Genomic DNA, 24,102 nt, shown 5'->3' on the forward strand with positions numbered 1-24,102 from the left:
GTGCTGACAGATGGAAGAGGTGTCGGCTGTTTCAGTAGTGGTTTCCCTAATACAAACTACCCCATTTACATGTTCTGATATGCTTCACACCACACACAGGTATTTTTATCTGTGCTTTACACATGCTTTTTCTTTAGAAACTGCAGTATTTTCTGTTACGCTGGTGTTACTAGGACCTGGCCAAACCCTGCAAGGTCAGAGATACATGCCTGGTACCAAAATCTTTGCTGTTAGAAGCAGTTCCATCTGACAAACATCTTAAAACTTCCCATATGTGTATCAGAAGTCTTTCCCCAGCCCCACATCCTCTTCCCCTGTGAGCTGTGAGTGTAGCTGTAACGAGGGAGAGCTGCTCGCCTGCACAGAGCTCCTGAATGATGCATAATGGGCTGCCTGCCCTGGGTGGAGGATTGGCTCAGCCTCCTGGTGCCCTCTTAGCTGTTGCTCTTCCCCCTCCCATAGCACTGGGATGGCTAGAACAGCTCCTAGCACCTGTAGGGACATGGGAACAAAACTGTGCAAGGGCTGTGCCACCCCAGGCAGCGTGCAGAAAAGCTGAACCTCATGCTGCACCTTGCCTGGCCGACAAAAGCTGGGATACTTCGAGCAGTCTCCAGGGATGAGCCTCTGGCTGCCCTGTCTCTCTGTCCATGCTCTCACAGAGACAAGTAGCCCTGGACCTGCTGGGCATACAGCTCTCCCAGCTCGCTGCTGGCACTGAGCAGAGCCCAGCCCAATGCTGTGAGGTTGGGCAGTTCAGGCTCAGGTCACATCTGGAAGGAACCTTGGTCAAAGAAAATACATGGTAATTGATTTTACATTCACTTCGTTCTTTGGAGAGGAAGAAGGAACAGCTGCATGGTGTTTAGAAGGGAAACCAGGCGTGCAGCGGGAGGTGGGTTGCCAGCAGACACAAGTTTGTGCCAGGAAGAGGGAGTAGGATGCAGGGCTGAATTCCTGGCTTTATGGGGGAGCAGCTGAGGGGTGACACTGCCATCACAAGTCAGGGCAGCCCCGAGGTACCAATCTGGGTACCGGGTGATCTCCAGCACAGTGAAGCACAGTGTAAAGCCCTCATGTTGGTGACGTGAAGCATCACAGTTGCTGACCCAGAGGACGGGGCAGCGCTTCCTCTGACATTATTTCGGAAGCTGTGGCTGAGATCAATGGTGCTTGTGGATTGTTGAGTGTTGGTTGCTATAAACACTTCTTCAGTGACAAAGAAAACAAACGACATCACCCGTTCCTCTGGCGGTGCATGTGGGCGAGCCCGAAAGTGTGGGCCGGGGAAGCAGAAGAGGTTTTAGCAAAGGATAGGAAACAGGATGAGCTCAGAAACTGAACTGCTGCGGTTTCACTCTATGTTTTGTGGTTTTCTGCACAGAACTAAAAAGGAGAGGGGGACTGAGAGAGGGGCCCTCAGCTCGACTTGTCCCCACTGGGTAGCTGTGCTGTGAAGGATGTTGTGTTCTGCTGTAGAGCCCGAGCAGGAGACTGCAAGGACCAGCTTGGGACATCTGACCTGGCCCTGAATGCTCTCACCTGCTGCAGGCTGATGTCAGCGTTACAGCAGGTGTGTCCCTGTGCTCACAGGCAGCCAGGAGACAGCATGAGCTGGGAGCCTGCAAACAGCACGCTGCCATCTGAGTTTATTTTCAAGCAAATTGAGAGTTTAAAGGGAGAAGAGAGCAAGAGCTTCCCGCCAAACCTCTGTGCCTGTCTTTGGTGGATGCTGGTTTAAGGGATCAGTGCACAGAGTGCATTCCCCGTTGTGCAGAGGAACGTTTTGCTGTCGAACTTAAAAGGGTAAAGCTCCTGAGAACTGCAAGCCTGAAGACGTTTTTATTTTAATGTCTCGTAATCCTTCCTGATTGGTTTATCGTACTGGAAGTGCAGACCCCGCATCAGAGGGCCTGAGACAGCAACGCCCGTGTTAAGCATCTGAAGCATCCGTCTGCCGGGAGCTGACCTCGGATTTTGGCACCGCAGGCCATTGTGCTGCGTTTGGGAAAACCCGCCTTAGCGCAGCTATTATTCCAGTCCCCGTCGGGGACCTGCCGACCTGCGGCTGCCGTGTGATGTGAAGCACGCTAAAAAACACGTGCGTGCAGTGCTGCGGCTGCCGGGGAAGGGGCCGCTGCCTCCGGGCTGTTCGCTGAGCTGCCGAGGGAGGGAGGAGAGCGGCTGCAAGGGAAGCGCGGCTGGATGCACGGCCTGAGGGCCTGGCAGGAGATGAGGGGAAAACACAGTGAGAAAAAAAAAAGGAAGAACAGGAGCCGGGTGTTTTCTCAGGATTAGGGCTCGCACCCCTTGGCACCGAGGAAGCCACCACGGCCTTTATCGTGTGCAATCGGTGTGAGGCAATGGCACGCGGCGCGTTGCCATGGCACAGCAGCAGCAAACACGGCCTCAGCCCCACTGAGTCACCGGGTGGCAACGGCCCGTGCTAACCGCACGGGGACAAAGCCGTGGCAATGGGTGGAAGGGGGAAGGAAGCGGCCTGCTGGAGGACGGCCATCTCTGGCTTCTCCCTGCAGGCCTGGACTTGGGGCTTTGCCCCTCGTTCGGCCCGCAGTGCTGCGGGTGAAGCACGGCACGGCACGGCACGGCGCGGCGCGGCTCGTCCAGGCTGCCGCGCAATCGGTTTGGGTGCGGCCACGAGGTCAGGACGAAGCGGCTCCCCGCCCGCCCGCCCTGCAGGGGTCGCTGCAGCGCCCGCTCGCGCAGGGCGGAAGGGGCGGTGCCGCGCATGCGCAGCGCGAGGGGCGGGAAGCGGCGGGCGCTGCGATGCGGCGGTGCCGAGCGCTGCCCGGCGCTGTCGGAGCGCTGTGCCGGGCTCTGCCGCCCCGCGCCCGCCTCGCTCCCGACGTCCTGCGCCGCGCCAGGTTCGACCGGCCGCAGGCGGTGAGCCCGGGGCGCGACCCTCCCTCCCTCCCTTCCTTCGTAGCCCGTGTGGCGCTGCGCTTTACGAGGGCTGGCCGACTTCTAAACGGCGTCTCCGAGTGGTGGTGCTGAGCTGTGCCGCACGTGGCCGTGTGCCAGCAGCCGTTCCTCTCGTTCTTTTGCAGACGCTGGATTTCTGGAGGCTGCTCTATGCTCTCTTGAAACAAATCCACGGAGGCGAGTGGACCGAGTCTGATGCCGTAGGTAACAGCAGCCTGGCAGAGCGCCGTTTCCATCTGTGCAGTCGGGGCCGATTCTGTGGCACTTTTCTTCCCGGATAGTTGGCAGCTCTCCATGTGTAACTGCTGCTTTACGCCGCTGCATTGCTGCTGTATCACAGCTGTGCTCTGGTTTATCCCTGGTTATCCAGGAAATGGGGTGTTCTTGCATCTCGCAGAGTCTCCCGTTTCCCTTGGACGTGTCCTTGCATCTAGAACTGCAGTGGTCATGTGCCATATTCTCACCATGACAAAGCACTGCTGGTTTCTTAAATAACACCATTCCAAATTGGATACCTGCCTTCAGGCTTCTGTCTGTTTGAAAGTATCTCTCCAGAGCCCTTTTGCTGTGGGAGGGATCTTCGAGGACAGGTTCATCTGTGATGGACTTGCTTTCCCAAACACACCGATACCACTTACAATCAGCCCCCAAAAGCTAAAAAAACTGCAAGCCCTAATCCTAGTGGCTTCCACTCTGGTGGTTCTAGGGATAGCAAAAAAAAAAAAAAAAAGCTAAGCAGTGTGGCTGATATCTCATGAGGAATGTGAAGCCAAGTCAGTGCAGTTCAGCTGTTAGCTCAGCAGGAAATCAGTATGGTTCTGTTACTCACAGGACTGCTATTTTTCATTTGTCTGGTATGCCTTTTCCACTCATCTGCAGTCTACTGTATGTGACTGTGTGGTAAGTCAATTTACTGGCTGTCCACTGCAGTTTTGTGAGGCTCATTTAATCCTGGCTGCTCCCATGCTAATTGCTAGTAGTGTTTGGAGGCAGGATTTCCATATGCACATGGCAGGTTGCTGGCTCCAGAGAGAGCAAACCCTGTCAGTGCTGGTAGAGCGTCAGGGAAGTGTGTGACAGAACTGCTGAGCTGTTTTGGAAGAAACTTGTTTAGTCACAACTTGTTGATTAAGCCTGAAATTCAGGTTGAATAGCCATACTGTTGTTCAAAATATGCTTAACTACCTCTGCTTGGCTGAGAGAATGGGTTGCCTGGTGAGGATAGGATCAATATTTTACTTCCTTTTTTCTCTGTCCTTGCTCCAGAGCAATTGTGGTTTTTCACAATTTATTTCATGGAAATGAAATGGAAGACTTGAGCTCAAGGACTAAATAACTTTCTCAGGAACATGTAGAACAGTGAGAAACTGAGACCGATTCCTCTAATGCAAGCATAGCACTTTAGTCCCTTTCTTTGCTGGTTTTGTGCAACCTATTAATTATCTTGGCTAAAAACTAGGAGGGAACACTTGCTGTATCCCAGAGGAAGGCTCCAAAGCATCATTCACTGGGAGTGTTGCTGTGTGTGTAGGCATAGGAACAGCCTTCTGGAAAAGAGAAGCCATACTCATATGGACTTGTGCTTTTTATTTTTTTATCTTTTGTAAGCTAAAAGTTTTTTCGAAGGAAAAGCTCTGAATGAAGTGAGGATAGAATGCTCTTCTTGATTTTGCAGGACAGAGTTTTACATAAAAGTTGTTCCTTTAATTTGGGAAATCCTTTCATTCAAGAGGCTTTCCAAGCTGTGCCCCTAGCATGTGTTTCTTTTTCAATTAATAGTTTTTATTAGGTTTGGAGCTCATTATATAAGTGAATTTTAGGGAAGATTAACATTTGCTTTGAACAGAATAGCTGCTGGGCATTCTCTCTTTGTGGATGTAATGTGATGCTGTTTAGAAAAACATTCTGTATTGTGTTTTTAAATGGTTGATGGATTTTATTGCCCCTCTGGCAGAAAATGAAATATTTGAAAAATATTTTACATACAAGAAAATCCACCCAGATGGATGTTCTAAAATGTGGGAGCTCTTGTTTTCTTTCAAAAGCCATGCAGAAACACCACATCTTTCAGTTGGTGGTTATTAAATTCTGCAAGTTTTGCTTTCTCCTTTTGGAAGAGTCTTTTCTAGTAAAAAGCATGCATTGTAGAAGCAGTTGACACACCACAGCCTCTTCAGCATGTCAGATTTCCCCTCGGAGGAGTAGAAGTGGAATTCAGCTGTGCAGTGGCACTGTCTGTGACCTCACTGATGAAGTCAGTCAGGGTTTGTGGCTTCTTTTTGTTGCAGTTCTTTTTTCACAGAGGCTGAGAAGTGGTGGACTTGGCTAACAGCCACACCAGGCAGTGGTGCAGCCTGTTTTGATAGTTGGAAGAGATGGTTCTTTTGCAGAGCTGCAACTCATTTTTTCTAGGACAAGAAGGAGGTCTGGGGCAGCAGTAAAGCTCTTTGTTTGACAAATGAAGCAGAAAATGATGTTCTGCAGCAGCAGTTGTTTCCCACAATGCCACCACCTCTGCAGGTGTTTCTTGCCTGAATGTGTGCAGTAATGTATCTCTGTCTGCTCTGGTATTTGATTTAGTCCCTTTCCACCTCAGTCTGTGGGACTAATGCCTAACCCTTATTTGAATACCTTCTTGTAATTCACCAAAAATAGCCTGTGGGATTTGTAAAGTGGAAGAGCACAGCTTGAGCACAGTTTTAAGAGAACTGAACCCTGAGGCTCATCCACAGTTTGGCTGTATGTGCTGAACTTGCTTTTATAAATAACGTGCATGCGGAAAGGAATTAATTGGAAAGACTGTGTGGGTCTTTCTATATAAATTGCCTAATCCTAATAAAATGCCAGAAGAAAATGTTGGCAGAGAGGGGACGTTTGAGTGACTGGCGTTATCTGCTATCTGTGTGATATTTTTGCCTTCTCTCTTGGCTGCACGTTTTGGATGAATCCATCTTGTATGGTACTTATATAGTTTTGAGTGCCATTAATCCGAGGATCGTATCCTTACAAGGCAGAGCATTGCAGAGACGAGGAAAACTAAGTGGCTTCTGTAAGGTCAGTCAGCCCTTCTGGAAAGGCTGTGTGAGCCCCTGCCCCTGGTCCACACCTTGGCTGCATGCCCACAGCTGCTGCCTGGTGTCCACACCAGGTACCTCCTCGTTAGGAGGGCAGTGTGTTGCAGAGAGACGGCTGAAATGGGGAGGTGAAGGGTCAGAGCAACTCCCACATTCAGGTAGTGAATTGCTTTGGTGCATGTGGACCTGAGTGAGGAGGGAAATAACAGAAAAGGGGGAAAAAACAAACAAAAAAAACCCTAGCTTGCTCTCTATTCCTTCTCTTTGTTAGGTGATTTCTTGGGGAGCTCCTTGAACTGCAGATGGCAGCACATCATGCTTATTTGCTTTAAGAGGGAAGGAGAGGAAGTACTGATGATCTTCCTTCCCCATGGAGTACTTCTACCTTTACCTGTTATGGCAGTTTGCTTCTTGGCAATGACAGATGTGCAAAGAAAAGGAAAGGGAAACAAGAAGACCTAGCTAATATGAGAATGTTCAAGGGTGATCAAAATAAAATTCCTAAGAACTGAGTGCTCCCTGTGATATATCCACGGTCAGATTTTTAGGCATCTGCAGAAAGAGCATACAGAGTCACGTTGGTGTCTGGATTTGTCTGTAGTGCAGAAGCAAGATTTAAAACCAGTTGTCTGAATTGTGGTCAATGTTTCTGTCAGGAATTCATTTGTAGCTTTCATGTGGTCATTCATATATTCCTGCTCCTAGATGTGCAGTGATGTGCATGGCATTTCCAGCTCTGTATTTGCATCGAGGAGCACTCTGGAAATAGGCATCTCCTTAGGGATCCACACTCCCTGTTCTCTTTAAGTTGTTCAAACACAGAACACAAAGGGCTTGATGGCTCTTAGTGCCTACCAGTTCCTCCCAACCTCAGCACAGCTGCAGCAGTGCACTGCTCCTGTACTGTTGCTGGCACAGGTCACTTTGGGTTATAGCTCCTCACTGTCTTGGCTTTGTACTATTTCATTAGGTAAGAGCCCGTTAACATTTCTCAAATCAAGTCAAATCAGCCACTTTTCACTTTGAGATTCCCTCGTAATTAACAAATTCCTTTTGAGAGCAATGTTTTTTTTTTCCCCCTTGTTTCTGTTTTGGAGTTAGTCATGCTGTGCTTTCTGAGCTTCAGCATTCAGTGCCAGACAAAGAAAGATTACAGTGTGTGTGACTGCTGAGGGATGGTTTCAGCACAAGTGGCCAAGGAGCAGGCAAACGAGTGTGTAATATGATGAATGAGTATGCTAATTAAGGACAGCAGTGACAATCCCTGATTGTGTGAGGGCTGTACGTTTTGTTGCTGATGTGTGCGTGTACCTTTTTTGTTGTTTTTGAAGCTTTAAAGAATAGGTGAAGAGCTTTCTTCCTAGTTTTGGAAGAATGCCTCAACTGTATCAAACTGAAGGTTCCTCTAGCTCCAGCCAATAGTGACAGCTGTTAAAAATGGATGGCCAGGATTAAGGACAAAACCAGGGGCACTTCCCATGTGATATCCCATGATAATGCCTACATTATCATTTCTTAAAAAGCTGTTCTGTACTTGTGGTCTTGTTCTTAGTTTTTCTCAAGTCTTCTGTAGCCCTTCTGGGACTGAAGAAATGGAGGAACACTGTGAGTTTAAGCTGTAGGGTCATGGTGGATACAGTCAGCAGTATTATGTCCCTCACTGTGTTCTGTCAGATTTTCTTTCTAGATTGCTTGCATTCAGTTCCCTTTTGTATGCTCAGGGAGGTGAGGAATATTGTCAGGAAAATTGTATAAACCAAGATAGTGTGCAGTGGTCAGCCCCGAGCCTGTTACCATGTCAGTAGAGTTTGAATAGTGGTGTGCATCATATCTGCCGCTTTAATGCTTGGACTCATTAAGTTCTGCAGTTTTTCATAATCTGCTTTCTGTCATTATCACGTTATCTCTGTCATTTTGAGTTAGTTGAACAGCAGAGGTTTAGCTCGTAGCCCTCTTGTGAAACCACTATGTGTTCCTGTCCTCTGATTCTTGCCTGCTAGTCACTTGTTGCTGATGCAAGCCCACCTACTGGCTTTGTTTTCTTCTGCTAGTTGAATGCCTTTGGGAAAGCTAAATCTGCATCAGCTGGAAGTTCCTTACCTACTCACTGCTTGTTGCCTTCCTAGAACTCTGCTAGTGTATTCAGCAGGACATCTTCATACAGCTACTGTTGCTTCTTCCCCAGCAAATATTGGTTATCATTGTGGCCCTTAATTGTGTTCTTTATTACGGTTTTGACTACTCAGTACAGAGCTGAGACTTGCTGGTCAGAACCTGTTTTTATAATAATTTTATCTTCCTTTCCTCAGTATTTTGCAGTTCTGTAGTGCCTGTCTTGTAGCTGTCAGGTAAAATTTGCTGGTGTGAAGCAATATGAATTGGAGCATTCCTGAGAGCTAAATAGTCCATGCTGCACACATTGCTGCTCACCAGGTTGCATTATCTCTGCCTGCCCACTGCTGCTTAGAGATTTGAGACTCCTATCTCCAAATTCCTGTTTCATTCAGGAGTCAAGTGACTCAGAGTGTTTACTAATTCAAAGCGTGCTTGGTGGCTCATAAAAAATGGATGGGTGAGTTGAAGTCCTGGTATAGTGGGGATGGCTATTTATCTGTTTTGCTTTTGTTAATCTCCAAGAGGACACTACTGGCCTCAGCTTTGAATTTCCTCTTTTCCCTTAGCAGTAGTTCCTGTAGGTCCGAACAGGGAAGCATAAAGAAGTTTTACCTGTTACCTTCTTTCTTTTTAATTTGCTGATTAAAGTGCTGCCCTCTATTAGCCTTAAGCTTGATTAAAAATCTTGCTCTCAGAGACAGCAGCAGTTTCTGGAACCAAATGGGTGAACGCGCTGAGTAGCACAGTGTGTTATTCTCAGTTGTTTTCTTCTTTTCAGATACCCAAATTAGGTTTGTCAAATCGGCGTTGTGGTACCATGGCTATGGCAGGCCAGAACTCTATCAGCTCCCCTCGGATGGCTCAGCAGGAAGTCGGGAGCTGCTGCTGGCATTTTCCTGGCTGCTGCACAGGGTGAACCTCTTGGAACGGCTTTTGGCTCGGAACAGAGTGAAAACAGGGGATGAAACCTCTGTGTGCACGGTGAGCATGCTTGTGTCCTTCCACCTCATCCATCCGTGCTATCACCAGTGTGTACTGCACACTGTGTGGTGTCTTGGGAACTTGAAAAATAAACACCCTAGCTTAAAATAAATAAAAATGCAGAAGCCAGCATCTGGAACCTGTTTACTTTCCCTTCCCTAAACTTTCTGCGTGCAGGTGATTTGAGTTTTCTCTTTTTCTCAAACTCTCATCCCTGCATGAGTGCTGTGATTTTGGTTTCTTGCAGTATAGATGAGACCAGTGTGGAGGAGTGGAGGTAAGTGACTGTTGTTGGTCTCTGTTGCCAGATGATAGGCAAACAGGTTATTTCTGAACTCTGGGGCTATTGGCATTGGGTGGAACAAGTAATCCTAAGGCAAACAGTATTAAAAAGCATCAAGATCTAAAATAGCAGCTGCTATTGTTGGGGTAACTAATGGCCTTTTAACTTCCTTGAGAGAGAACAATGAGGTATACTTGTGTTTCCATAAATAAAAAGGTATTAGCATATAGAAAGCCTGCTCTGAAGTAGGGTCAGGATAACTGTGTCTACTTTGGCTGCAATGTACATGATCAGGGAGGGGAAAAAAAAGCAAAAAACCCAAGCCCACAGCCTCGTAAAAGTAGTGGTACCAAATGTTATAATTTTACACCTGTTCCTTGTGTTTAAGAGCATGTATTACTATATAGACATTTGCTTTGGTATATAAAGTGTGAAGCCGAGAAGCAAATATGGTGCTTTTCTCCATGTTTTTACTGTCTCTGCTATTGACACAGTTGTAACATAGACTGAGTTTATGCTGATCCCCTCAGTGTGTTAATGCGGTTGAGGTCCCTCTGGATGGATGTTTGTTCTATTGCAATTAGCATCTTCATCTATTAGATGCTAATTGCTGGTAGGTCTGGTTCTGAATGATAAGCTCACAGAACTGTCTCATTCCTTGGCAAAGGACGTTGTAGGTGTTGAGTCCCACCTGCTTGTGTCTGGTAAAGTTGAAGACCTTGTGTTCTACGTGGTCATGTAGATGTGCTCCCCTAGACTGTGGACTGCAGTCTTTTAATGTTAGTTAGGAGCAGTTCTGTTATAGTTGTTACTGGGGTTGGCCAGCCTGCCAGGAACAGAATTTCTGCTCCTGAGTGGAGGATTTACCATCTGAATTCCATCTAGCACTTGCTCCTGTTGAGAACCTGCAGATCCATCTTTGGCTTTCTTTCTACCCAAAGTCCAACTTCACAGGGGAATTTAGAAGGTGAGAATCAAGCTGGAGCCCAAGCCTTGAGACCCAGTCTACATTAGGAAGGCTACTAGTAGGCAATGGTCTTTGTATTTCACTGCTGTGGGTGCTGTGGCAACAAACTTGTGACTAATGGCAGAGAGTTTAGGAAGTTACACTGTAGGTGCAGTATCCGCAGAAGGAATTCAATTGAAAGCAATTAAAAGGGAAGAGTTGCCTTTATATCAGCATTGTGAGCAGTGTTGTGAGAAAACAGGCTGCACTTACACACTGCCACTGGTTGCTTCACTAAAAAGGGAGCAGTGGTGCACTCTGGTGACGAGAAAGGCACCTCCAGACCATAGGAGAAAGACACTTGTGAATATTTTACTTTGAGCATCTTGGTTCTGTTTTGGTTGTGTGGTAATAGATTTTATTTTATTTTTTTTTAGCACATGATTTCTATTACAAAAGAGTGATGAGTGTAGTGTAGTAGCAGCGTGAATTCAGGAGGTAGGAAAGTGCCATATTATTTTCTCAGAAGGACTAATTTTTGCCTTTTCCAAAATGAGATGAAAGAAGTGTGGTGATGCAACGTTATCTCGTATGTCCACACAGAGATACATGAACCGTTTTGTTTACTGTTGTGCCTTTCATGTCAATTCTAATCTGCTCACCTGTGCTTCTCAAAAAGAATGTAATACATGTTTCATGTTTTTTTTTCCAATAACTGTCCCAAACCAGTGTATGCAAAGGCTTACAAACCCAGAGAGGTTCTTAATAAGGCAGATAAAAAGCTTTATATATTTTTATATATATATATATTTATATGGGAGTTGGAATTAGTGTATGTATGTAAAGCTTGCTGTTTTAATGACAACATTTCTTGTTTGGTGTTCATCTAGAAAGTTTTTGTCATTAAGCTTATGAGTAATAAATAAATGCAGTTAGTCTTAAGGAGGAACTGTTAGGTTGTAATTGTGGTCCTCTTTGTGATTCTGTACCACAAAGAAGTAAAAGAATTTCCAGGGAGAGAGCTTGTCACAGAGCTGATCAGTGAGGCATTACAAAACCAATACATCTGACAGTAAGATCCCAGCAAGTCAGGACTTAGAAATGCACAGTTACGGAAATAAAGATGGATGTGAAGGAAATTGTAGGTGGTTCAACTCCTTGTACACCACTCACTAGACCCTGTTTGCATAAAAGTGTGATAATTATTGTCATGTTATTTCATGGAGTATCTTCATTAGTATCTACTCATCAATCAGAATGGTGTTTTAGCTCCTAAAATCATAGTGAGCAACAAGAGGTGAGATTGTCAGTTTGTTACCAGGCATCTCGTGGGTTAAAGTACAGCCTAAACAATTGAAGTGCTGGCACTTTGACTCTGTGCATGGTAAATAGCATGCTTTTCTGATACTTAAGCTGAAGTGTTGGAAGATACGTAACAGATGGCACAGACATTTCTGAGCATGTCAGAGATGTAGTCTCTGCAGTTGTAAATCTCTCTTATTTGAATAAATGGAAGAAAAAGGCAGAAAAAAATGTAATTAGAGAAAGATCATAAAAGAGCATTGCTTTAAATGAAGAAGAAAGAGAAAGAAAGTGAAGTTCACAGCTGAGAAAGAGCCTGAAAAACGTTCCACCACGTGGAGCCTTTTTTAAACATACTATGAACAATTGAAAATATTTTCTTGAAAATGTTGCAAAACAACAATCCATGAAATACTATTTGGTTCCGTGCACTGCTGAGATCTCTGCCAAAATCAGCAAAGCATGAAAGCCAGTGCTTACTAACAGAGCACATTTTTTGATCTATTAGAATGAACGTGAAGAAAGCCCCCCACCTCTGTGTCTTCATTTAAAAAAATGGAGCCTGAAGAGCTGCAGCATAGCAGTAGCTCAAAGGGATGCGTGTGTGGTTTGCTGTTAAAATGCTGTTGGAGATCCACAAACGTGGACTGGTGTGTGAATGTTGTATGAAGAGGAGAGAATGCAGCTAATCCCTAAATTAAGGGTGCAGAGATGTTCTGACCATTCTTTCAGGCTGTGTTTGAAACAAAGCCTACCAGCAGTGAAATTGCTGATAGCATGCCAAATACCCAACAAATCAAGGGCCAATTAAATTAATTCATTTCATTCCAGATTACTACTCTATGGCCTTTTCTTCTCCACGGTTCCTTAGCAACATGCTTTTTTTCTCTCCTGCAAATTGAACACTTCCATCTGAAGGATTTCAGCCAGTTATTTATAGAGGGACAAGGGTATGCATGACACATGATGGACGTGGAGCTCTGCTGCTGCAAGGAATTCAGAGCCTTAAGATCCTGAGCTAGGAAAAAGCATTAAACAAGCCTAATTTTACAGACACTTATATCTTCTGAGTCAAAAGTTAAGTGATATCTGAAAGTATTAGCTACGTGGTGATAGAAGTTCGATGAAAGGGGTAGGGTAGTAGGAGGTAGTGCTTCATGTATCTAATGTAATTAAAAAATAAAAATAATCTTGGAGTAGTTGTTGGTAAGGATGGATATGTTGGCACCTTGGGTGATCATATGGGCTGACTGCTTGGATGTGTTAGGAGAATCCTTCAGGGCACCTTGTCTTATGTGGCCTCCAGAGCATTTCCATTGCAAGGCTGGTGCTGCAAGCTGTTGTGCCAGGGTCTGGGATGCTTGCTGTGGGCTGCAGCAGCCTGCAGTGCTGGGGGAGCTGCTGCCCTTTGCAGCCTTCCGTCCGTGACTCTCCTCCAGGTTATGAACCTTAGAAACAGAGCAGGGGTGGAGGAAGCCCTCACTGCTGTACAGGAGAGGGGGAAGAAGGGCAGGTAGTGTATGCTGGGCTCTGGCATGTGGCTGCTGTAGTTCAAGTTCATTCTGTGAATTAATAGTCCTGCTTTGTCAGCAGGTTGGTGACAGCAGAGGCGGTCAGTGGAAGCTCAAATCTCGCACTAATCAACTCTAGAAAAAGTAACATAATTAGAGGAAATCACTAATTGTGTTGGTCCTGTAAAGGCTGGAGTACAGCCTGAATTGGAGGCTCACATTGATTTACAATGCGTCTATTTTGGAATTCTAGCCTATTGTTTTGCTTTAAAGCACTGGGTGATTAGTTGTTGGACATTGTCTTGAAAGGCTTTTTACACCCTCTGTGGATTTCTGTCTCACATACGTACCACAGAGATGCTGAATTTAGCATCTTTCGTTGCTTTGGGTGACATGAGGAATAATCTTGAGTGCTGTTCATTGATTCCACATGGAAATCCTAGAGTACAAGGGAAAGTTTAAAAACAAGCAAAAAATGTCCACATCTGAGTGATTCTTCTTCTTGCATTCTTTCCTATAAAGTTGGTGGATTTTCTGGTCTGTCCCAAGGTGTTTATGAGAACTCACAACCAAACCCAGTGCTTCTCCAGCAGCCACCATGTCGCCTCAGTTGAGACTCGTGAGTTCTGGAGGTATGGGTTCCTCCATGAAACCAGGGTTCCTGTATCCTTTGGAGGAACTCTGCTAGTTATACTGAGTCTCTGTAGCTTAACTGTTCATGCTTGTAGCCTGCTGATGTGTCACTGACCAAAGCTGGTACAACTGTGTGATCTTCACCTGAGAAGGAACACAAGGAGGAGGAGGACCTTGAGACAAACTTGATGGGAGCATTGGCTGGCCACAGTTAATGGCAAAATAATAATAATAATAATAAAATATAGTGTTTATGAACCTTAAGAACAGGGTATAGAGCCTTAAGAATGTGAGTTATGTTGCTCTTTTTTTTTTTCATTGAACCTGTAAACTTGGAGAATTCTCGTGTTGTCTTTCCATTTATTTAAGAAGCAGATTATTGTTTGATATAAACTTGCTTTTTCAGCATATCACAGCTTTTTCCAAATTTGCACAGTGGCTTGTACAGATAATAGCAGTGGTCTGTGAGTAAGAATTCCTTCTGTTCCTGGGAAGAATACTGCCCGTACTGGTATTGTTTCAGCAGCTGAAATTAATTTATGTGCCCGGTAATTTAATTATGTGTGAAGGCTGTTGAGTTTTTAGATAGGGGCAGTGATGTTACTTCCCTCATTATCCACAAGATACGGTGTATAAATACTTGTTCTTGGTTCTGCTAATTCCCTCTGCCTGCTTTTGCCCTCTGTGTGAAATTGGACTCCCCTCCCCTTTTGTGAATGCACAGTAATTAACAAACGGAGCTATTATGGCTATTGTAGCTGGAATTTGTGTATGTCTTTCTAGCTTGCCAAAGTGAACTTAGTTTCATTACTTGTAGTGTTTATTGGGAGAATGAAACTAAACATGTGTTCTGACTCTTGGGTTTGCAATTTGATTCCCCTTTTGTTTGTCACAGTCTAACTTGGCTCACTGGCTATTTCCATTATAGCATGAGCCTTCTGCCTGGTTGCTCATCTTGCTGTTGAAATGCCTTTCTCTTACAGAAATCTCATCCAGCACGGCTGTTCTTAAGCCATATTACAATATCAAAGTGTGAAAGCAGTAGCCAAGTCTGATGTTACTCCCCAGCAGAAAGCCAGGAGGACACCTTTAGCACTAGTGTCAGTAAATATCAGTTTTCTGCTTTTTCCCCTTCTTAATGTATTACAATGTCATGGAGAGTAGGGAATTTTATTAACCTATTGATTCTAACTTGGAATCATAATTACTTTCCAGATCTGTGCAGCCTATATGAGCCTGTCAGCTTTCATTTTTTGATTTGCCTCCCCTATTCCCTGTGCTTAACACTTCTGCTTTATTCGACCTCTTGTCTTACTCAGAACTCTCACCATTTATCTTTTTTGCTACTACCACTGCCATATTACAGTAGCTGCTAATGAACACTCTTTTTAAGACCCTGAAACTTAAACAGAGGGCACAGGATCCCTAAAGGCAGTTTCTCTCCTCTAATTTTTGCCAGAAAGCACTGGAAGATTTTTCATTAACATTTATTATTGCTTGACACAGTGAATACACTCTTACGATTTTCTCAGACACCATGTCAAGTTAAAACATTCTAAAAGCAATGTCTGAAATGATCAAAAAGGCTTGTAATTTAGGCTTTTCGCAGTCATCATTTATTGAACTTGCTGTTTCTCTGGGTAATGTCTGGATTTCAAATAAATACGAAATTACTTGAACCTGTGATGTTATGGCTGGTTTTGGATGGGATTCTACCCACAGTCACTGGAGTCATTTGAGCTTTCACAAGCGGAGAGGAAGGTGAGTACTGAGTGCAAACATGAAGGCGTAGTGGTGCAGATGGTGCTCATCTTTACTAGAAGAGATGTTGAGGAAACCGAGTGATGTTAAAATGTTTCGGAGCCTCTCCTGCCCTCCATTGGCAAGGTGAGGGCAGTGCCTTTTGATTTAAATGGGAAAATCTTTCACTTCTGGTGTCCCACTTCTTAAGTGAAAAGGCTTAACTGTCATTGCAGGATCTTTGGAAAGAAATCACTTATTCCTCAGGAGGTCAACATGGACGTACTTAGGAGAGCATGGCAGGCCTCCCTGCATATGGCAGAGCTGTGCCTTACCTCTGGTCCAAGGCAGTTACTGTTTCTTCTCCTGGCCCCTTTCCTCAAGACTCCCTGCTGATGTATCACAGTGCATCTCTTTGTCTCACTGGATACCCCCTGTCAAGCTGCCTTCCCACAGTAGAGCTAAATGGATGTGAGCAAACAGGACTGCAGCTGCAGGCAGAGGAAGTGCAGTGCAAGGCATTATCTGTAGTGCAATTTGTTCAGCCCAGCAAAACGCGGCATTCTGCAAGTTAAGATCTGCCTTGCCACGTGTTTGTTTCAGTGTGTTTGGCCTCCTTCATCTGGATGCATAATACAGTCATTTTGGGACTTGCAGTGTTACTTATAGAGTGACACCCTTGACCTTGTAGCTCCAAAGATGGGCAGTGCTGCTGTGCTGTGTTAAAGGCGTAGTGCTTTTTCTCTCGTGCAGAGCTTCTAAGTGAGGCCTTCTGAACAAGGAGGGCTGGGATGTGTGACTCACTCTGGTGGCTTGTGGCTACTGCCAGGCAGGCTTGTTTGAACAAGGCAGCAAGAAGCAGGAGCTGTGCTCACGTTTTGGCTTCCCTCAGCATCTTCTTTTTCACTCTTTGCCTATGAGATACCAACAGAGATCTTGGGAGTGCCACAGAGGAGCGATTTTTACAAAAGACATTGAAATTTAAAAGCTAAAAGGTCTTGCAGAAACACAGCATTTTTCTTCTTCTTTCTTTTTTTTTTTTTTTAAATCTTGCTTCCAAATATGCTATGAGCATCACTTCTACTTTATGAGTACTTTCTTTTTAAATGGAAAACTTGCTCTTCTGTGCTAATATCTGGATATTTAGTTGGCATGTTGGTTTCCTACAGCACCAGTCTTCCCATGCACACAGCAGTCTGGATCCTTCTGTGTCTAGGAGGAGAGTTAATTAGCATTGTTGATGGAGCTCTTAATGAAAATAGTGTTGTCCCTTTCACATTCCTCTATTCAAATTGTTCCTTTTCATGTTTTCCCCTCCCACAGATAGATATATGACTGAATTAGGAAAGTGTGTCTGATAGTCTGGTATTTCTAGCTAGAGTGTTTAAAAAAAAAAACAAACCTACCTATTTAAAGCTGTGTAATTACACTTGTTAACATATGTTATGTCACAGACAAACCATTGTCTGAGTTACGAGCAGTTCAGAATGAGCTCTCAGTAGAAGCTTACAGAAGTGCTTTATTGCTGTGATTTATATGACTGTTTTGCCTTTCGCAAGCCCTGCAGTGAGCAATCTAGAGGTGTTCCTTTGGGATACGAGGCTGTGTGCGTACTGTAGTTGAGATCTGAGAGTAAATAGTTTCTATCTAGGCACAGGTTACCTCTGGTGGAAGTGAATAGTAGGGGGAGCACGCGTTAGAAGGTTTAGCTGACTGTTGCTTTCTGCTGCACCGCTCAAGGGTTGCTGCCCACTGGGGATATGACTTGGTGCATGTATCCCTGTGCTAAACGTGCTCCAACAAGGCTGTGTCTCTGTGGGAAGAGCAGTGAGCTGTTTGGTGGCTGTCCAAATATGGAAGCAGAGAGGTGGGCCTTGGGGGATTTGGAAGAAGCATGGGGAAAAACTGCAGCAGGCTGGGGCCGAACCGGAGTCTGCCATCACCCTTCCCTTACCAACAGATGGCAGCTCATGGTTGCAAAAGAGCATCTCCCTGGGAAGCAGCCCTGCTGGAGCCCTGCTTTCACAGCAGTGCAGGCACTGTGGGCCTGTTCCTTGGGTGCACCAGGTAGAATGAGGCAGAGCACTGTTTCTTCAGAGTGGTAACCACGTCGGTGTGAGGGTATGCAAGCATTAAAGTATCTGTATGAATTGGGAAGATGTTGAAGCGTGAGCAAGTTGCACAATGTGGGGTTTTCTTTGCAGTACTACTTGTTGTATATTGTAAGGTCTCTCTTGAAACTCTATGGATTTTTCCTCTAAAATATTTTTTGGAGTTTAACTTATTTGAGACATATCAGTGGAGCACAGTCAGCCCCGCGCTAAGTCAGTAAATTCTCATATTTCAAATAGAGCTTGTAATGCAAAAATGCTCCCTTCTCACCTTGCTGCTTGTGTTGTTCTTTGAACTACTCATATGGCAAAGCACTTGTCTAATTTATCTTCATCCACTGTAGGTAGAGTTGCTCCTTCATTTCCATTAAGATGGGATTGCTTTGTATCTCAAACCAAAAAGAAAAGCTTTATTCCTGCCAATAAGCTGAAACTTCTTAATCTTTAGTTTCCCTCTGATCAAATCACATACAAGTTGTTTGCTCAGATACAAGGAATGTGAAATAAAGTTAATATGTCCATGTGTCTTTTTCTCACCCTCCTTTCTTCCTCCCCTTGTTTGTTTCCTCCAAGTACTTTTATATTTCTGGTGGCCTCTTTTATTTCACTGTGCTTTATGACTCCGACTTGCTGGCACTGAGTTCCTTTGCCATGAGAACCATTGGCTCTTTTTGTGTTTGCTGCCTTGTGTAACTACAAGTGCATTCACATGTTTTGGGAATGATCTGGCATCTTTTTTTTTTTTTTTTTTTCATAACAACTGGACATGAAATAGCCTGGGGAGGAATGCTCAGGGCAAAGCTTGTGGTGCTGGAGACTGAATTCTCATGACTGTATTTAGCTCTGACCAAACCTGAGGTGCATTTATGCTTCATTCTAGCTTCTGCTTAACAGTTGTGCTAATCCCAGGTGCTCTGCTGAGTCTTTGTTGTCCAGTTGGACAGGACTAGCTCTGGTGTCACCGCTTGGGAAAGATTCCAACACTGCAGTGAGGTATGCATACATCCATTGTTCTGCAAGCCTGTGGTTCTGGAAGCAGAATCAAAGGGAAACATTAGCTAACTGTTTATAAGCAAAAAGCTTTTCTGATACATGATTCTGAAGCGATCCCTTCCAGAGGTGGTGTGGAGCAGCCCAAGTGAGAGCAGGCTGCTGGGAGGTCTGGGTGGCTGCTGGCTGCTCTCATCATGACTTTGGTAAATAGCACGCACTTCTTAGTATCAGAAGTAAGTGTAGGTGTGTGCCCAAATCACTGCATAGATTAGATAAATTCACAGTTATATTTGAAGATAAGACCCAGCTTGGGTTGGTATTTTAGTGATTTTTCTCTCACTGGGAGAGCAGTAAATAGTCTTAGATGGTAGAGATGGCTCAGGAAATTGAGGTCACAGTATAATATGCAAGACCTTTTTTTTTTTTTTACCTTGTTTACTTTACAACAGGGTAAGTATTTCATAGCAAAAGTAAATTTTTTGTGCAGTTTGTGAAATAAATAATAGAGTTCCTGTTAAAAAATGCATTGACTAGCTTCCTTATTTTAATATTAATAAGGCAGGTCGCTACAATAAAATTAGCTCTGCACGGTGTTTGTCATTTTGCTGCCAAAGCAATTGAGTCTAATGCCATTCCTTCCTGAAATGAATCCCCAGGAGAGCAGTGTTTGTGCCATTCTCAAACCTCTAATCCAGGGGAGCTGGAGTTGAAAACCGCGGATAATGGAAAATGAGTGTTTCAGTCTGGGAATCCCAAATATGAGAGTAGGACAGAGGCCTTTGACCTTGTGGCTCTCTGGCTGCTTGTTTGCAGCGTTTTAATGCTGTTTACATCTGTGTTTTCTTTGGTGTGCTATAACACCCAGCCACTTGGCTCATGTTTAGGGACAACCTGGTAACCGTATCTATACAGTGTCATAGTCCAGAATCCTTGCCTGATGGTGACAGGGCCATTGAAGGTACTGTAGCTGGGTGTGCAGTGCCCAAGAACTCAGTGCCTTTTGATTCTGGAGCAAAAAGCTGATGGCATCTGAGGAAAAAGAAAAGAATGACATTGCACTTGACACAAAGGGGATAGTCTTCTTCCTTTTCCTTTGTTTTCTCTAAAGACACATCTGTGCCTTTAAAAGGAAAAGCCCTTTATGAACCTTGTGCTGCTGTGATTTATAGCACATATTTATCTGAGCCACGGAACAAAGGGAATAAAAAAAAACCCCTGTAATCTTGATACATTTTGTTGTGTGACCAGACCAGCACTTTTGTGCTTATAAATAATAGGAACACTCATTGTATTAGAGGCACTGTCAACTGAAGCAATAGGTTAAAGCAAGCATTAGGGGGTTGTTTGATCATTGTTACAGATACACATCTGCTGAAATCTGCATTTAAAGCAAGATTAATTAAGCTCTCTTCATTTTGCATTTTTGCAGTTTGCATTTTTAGTTTAGGATCCAAACTGGAATTATATTCAAGCTTTGCCTGCCAACTGAATTTTTAGAAGATTTTATTGAACACTGATGTCTGTGAAGCAGGGGAGCACATATGTTTAAATACCTCTGAGGTCTATGGGTACAAATATCTGCTCAACTGTTTTCTCAAAAACAGTCATGTTTCAAGTAGACTTGAAATTTCTACTTTAAAGAAAGGTCTTGAGAATCCAACAGCTGGGAAGTGCTTCTTCAGCTGGACACTGCCAGTTCTGAAGCCCCAGGCCTTTGCAGGTCTGTGCTAGTTCTACTTACAACACGCTATAGTCAAAATTTGAATTTATAGATTGTATTCACTGTGTGTACCTTCTGTAGGCTAAATGAAGCTGAGAGCTTTAACCACCCTTTAAGTGGTGTTACTGTCATCAGAGGTAAACCAGTCCATGTCTTCCTCCCATTTGCAGAGTCTTAGCTGAAAACAGAGAGGTCTGTTTGGAAATGGGAAGGATCTTTGTGCAAGAGGCTGGGGAAGGGAAGGTGAGATTCCTTCTGTGCTCCTTGGGGAGGTGATACAACAGAAATGTCTCACTTTTTGTGATTAGCCAAGGCAAAATTGCATCCACAAGGTGAAGGTGTTACTTATTTTTTTGCTATTGCAGAAGGAAAATGGGACAAACTGGACAAGGGGACACTCTTAATCTTCCTTCCCAATTACTCTAGAGAAAAGGCAAAACAAGGCTGTGTGGGACAGTTGCCCCTCAGTCTCACTCCCTGTTACAGAGGCTGAAAATGTTCCTGCAGACTCCTGAGCGGTGTTAGCTGGGTGGTTATTTCTTTATCCCCATTCTGCAAGAAGAGAAATGCTAGATGGGTAAAAGAAAACAGCTGGGTGTGCAAAGGCCCGCAGTTTTGTCCCTATATAAGGCATTGATTTATAAAATTGGGTCACTAAGTACAGCCTGCAGCGCTTTCAGAAAGATACTGGAGGAACTAAATCTGTTTTTTATGTTCTCTGACTTACTAGGACCTAGGCAAAATGTGATTTGTCCATCTGAATAGAGAGTGTCTCAGGATCACTCTGTGTCTTCCTGGGCATGGAAAATGAAAGAAGAGGAAGACAGCCCATTGCATCTTAGCTGTGAAGCTGATATTTATTCCAGAGTGCTGAAGTTTGGGGGAATTTTTACCTCTTTGGCCTGTGTTCACTGCTGAGTGATTTGAAAATGTTGGAGTTATTTCAAATATGTTCTCTTCTGCTTTTAGTGTGAAGAGGATCTGTCTTACAGTGAGAAGGATACAACTGAGATAGCACCTGGGCTGGAGGACAGAGTCGATGTTCGATACCTTCAGTGGTTAAATGGGAAGCTGAGATTCCAGTGGCGGAGTCTGCATGCTCAGCACCAAGAGCAGTGCAAGCTTTTACATAAGGTAAATGATTCTTCTAACCCACTGTAGTGTTGTTTATTATTTAAAAGCTTTGTCAGCTAGTGCTAAACGTATAAATTATTCTTGCCTGCTAGTTCGGCATTTTCTCTAGTTAAAAGTGAATTACTCTAAATATAAATACCCCCATCTTTCCCCAGTGAGGCAGAACCATGAGAAAATGAAGTATGTACTGCGTTCATAAGGTTGTAATTGCTGTATGAAAGTCTCCCTCACAGGTTGGCACATTAGTCACTTCCATAACCAGGTGGGCTGTCATCATTTTCCTCAGAAAATGTCTGGTAGAAGCAAGACAGAGCGTTTGGCTCCCAGAGACAAGTAGTGACTCAAGTGTTAGTTCATCACAAATGTGCACTCAAAATTCTGAGCACAGATGTTGAAAGTCATAGCAGCAAATTAAAATGTAGTTTCCCTTTCTGCAGTACTAGGGAGCATCTGAACAAAACCCCCAAAACAACTTTTAAATCAGGAAACATTCAGTCTCTACCTGGCTGAGATTCCAGTTCTATTCCCATTTGTGTATGGTGTTTTTTTGCCCATCTCAATGCAGATATCTGAGAAGCACTGTGTCTGCTTAAGATAGATGCATTCTGCATTCCCAGAGTTGACAACAGTGATGATTCTGGAGACAAGTTTAAAAAAAAAAAACCAAAGATAATAAAAAGTTGTAGAAATAGTTCTGAAAGTTATTCAGTAGCGCTTTCCCGAATCTCTCTTGCTTTCTTCTGTATGGAGCCACTTGCTTTTGTGTCTAGAGGCTTGACAAATAATCTTTTCAAGACTCGGAACAGGTTTGAGAAATTTCTCCTCGAAGAAGGCATATCAGCACGTCGTCAGAATCAGAACAAGAGGGTTTTGAATGAAGATACCTTCTTTGCTTTAATCCTGTGTGTGACAGAGCAAGGCTGAAAACTATAATGAGGTTACATTTTGTTCTTTACATGAATTGATTGCCGGGGAAGATGTCTGATTGACAGCCCTAGGGAAAGATCAGGTGCTGTGTGTGCAGCATCTAAAATAACCTTTTGCTTCTCATTGCCCACTGTGAATGTGCTTCTCTGAACTGCAAAGAAAGATAGCAATTCACCTTAAGTGCAGGCGCAGTCCTTGGCTTTTGCACTGAGATTACAGACAGCTGTGCTATTGGGAGAGGTGACTTAATGATGTAAAACTCAAATGAAGTGTTCTCCCCTTGATAAGCTACCTCCATTTGAGGTATGCTGATTTTTATAGTAGGTGAGGCAAGTATTCCATAAGTCATCATCAGTGCTCTGATTTATCTAGTACTCGGCAGGAACAATCATTAGGCAGCCTTGATACCTCAGCTTGCAGTTAATGAGAGCAAGGAAGAATTAAGAGCAGGTCAGAGCTGGGGCCTTGAGAACAGAGATCCTCTCACTGTCCAGGATGAGATGAAAAGAGGTGCTGAATGGGCAACATACTGAAGTGTTGACAGGGAAGATGATGACCTCCTATGGGGATTGTATTTTGAAATAAACTTGGACTTTTTTTTCCCCTCTGGCTACTGGAAGAAAAATATTCATTCACATTAAGACTCGTGCAGTCAGAAAACAACTTGAGACAGGCTAGTTACTATGCAGTTTCCTGGACTGTGGTTTTCAGAGTCTGCAAGTCTAAGCAGGGGAGGGAATGTTTCTCTGTTCATCCAGTTTCCCCATGCTGCCATTACTGCTTTCTCAGTCATTGCTGGACTAGGGTGAAAGCAGTAACTGTGCTACTGATAATTCTTACGTTCAGACTGTGCTCTGTGGTATATGCAGAGGGCTGCCATCAACTGTCATCACAGATGCATACATCTAAGGATTGACTGGGGCCCAGCTCCTCCATTTATGATCACACACTGATATTATGTGTACTCAAATATGTATGTGCGACTGTGGGAGTTCCGTTCAGAGCTATAATAAAGTGCAGTGCTCTGATTTATATTTTAGTTTGAATTAAAAGCAAGAAAATTGAAAGGCAAAAGTGACTGGAAAGGACTTCACTGCAGTGCCATGTTAATGTTAACTTTTATGGCCACACAAAACACAATGTGTACAGTTGAACAGCTGCATAAACAACTATTTGAATTGTCTGACTCTTACAGAGAAGTGTTGTCTGTGCAACTGCATTAACTTAGCTTTAAAACTTTTAAATGAATCTGCTTTGTCTTAGAAGACTGAGCTTACCCATATGACCTGTATGTGAGCTGTTGCTTTCCTCACATAAACAGCAAACACAATGTGCAGTAGGCTAATGAGCATTATGTTTTTCAGTTATACTGACAGATTTAGAGGACTTTCTCTACAAAATGATAATTGTGGTTTCTGCTCACTCTGTTTAATAACTTACCAGGTTATGTATCTCAACTGTGGAACAGCCTTATTTACTCTGATCACGAGCTATAGCTTTTGCCAAGTAGTGGTGACTCTTCCACATATTTTGTTCTGTGACTCACACAAGCTCATAAATACCATATTCTCTATTTGGGACTTTCTGAGAAAAATGCATCACACTTGGAAAATATATTCCTACTTAGGAAATGACTGCTTTGCCATGCTATCTTATAAGCATGGGTATTGCTGCTGGAAACAAGAACTG

At 44.0% G+C, this 24,102-nt stretch overlaps 1 protein-coding gene across 3 annotated transcripts in view; it reads left to right on the plus strand.

The window, feature by feature from the left end:
• Positions 1-2,759: 2,759 nt before the first annotated feature.
• Positions 2,760-24,102, plus strand: part of TEDC1 (tubulin epsilon and delta complex 1) — a 64,224-nt gene continuing 42,881 nt past the window's right edge. For 2 of the 3 annotated variants that reach the window (XM_090146112.1, XM_031595748.2), the window contains exons 1-4: positions 2,760-2,904; positions 3,069-3,147; positions 8,911-9,113; positions 21,322-21,486. In XM_090146112.1, coding sequence (XP_090002238.1) covers positions 2,788-2,904; positions 3,069-3,147; positions 8,911-9,113; positions 21,322-21,486 — 564 coding nt within the window. In that variant the 5' untranslated portion in view covers positions 2,760-2,787. Of the gene's footprint in view, positions 2,905-3,068; positions 3,148-8,249; positions 8,590-8,910; positions 9,114-21,321; positions 21,487-24,102 lie in introns of those variants that run through there. The other variant, XM_090146113.1, reaches the window with a different exon arrangement.

The sequence above is a fragment of the Phasianus colchicus genome, chromosome 9 (assembly GCF_987193195.1).
Source record: "Phasianus colchicus chromosome 9, bPhaCol1.hap1.1, whole genome shotgun sequence".
Taxonomy (NCBI): Eukaryota; Metazoa; Chordata; class Aves; order Galliformes; family Phasianidae; genus Phasianus; species Phasianus colchicus.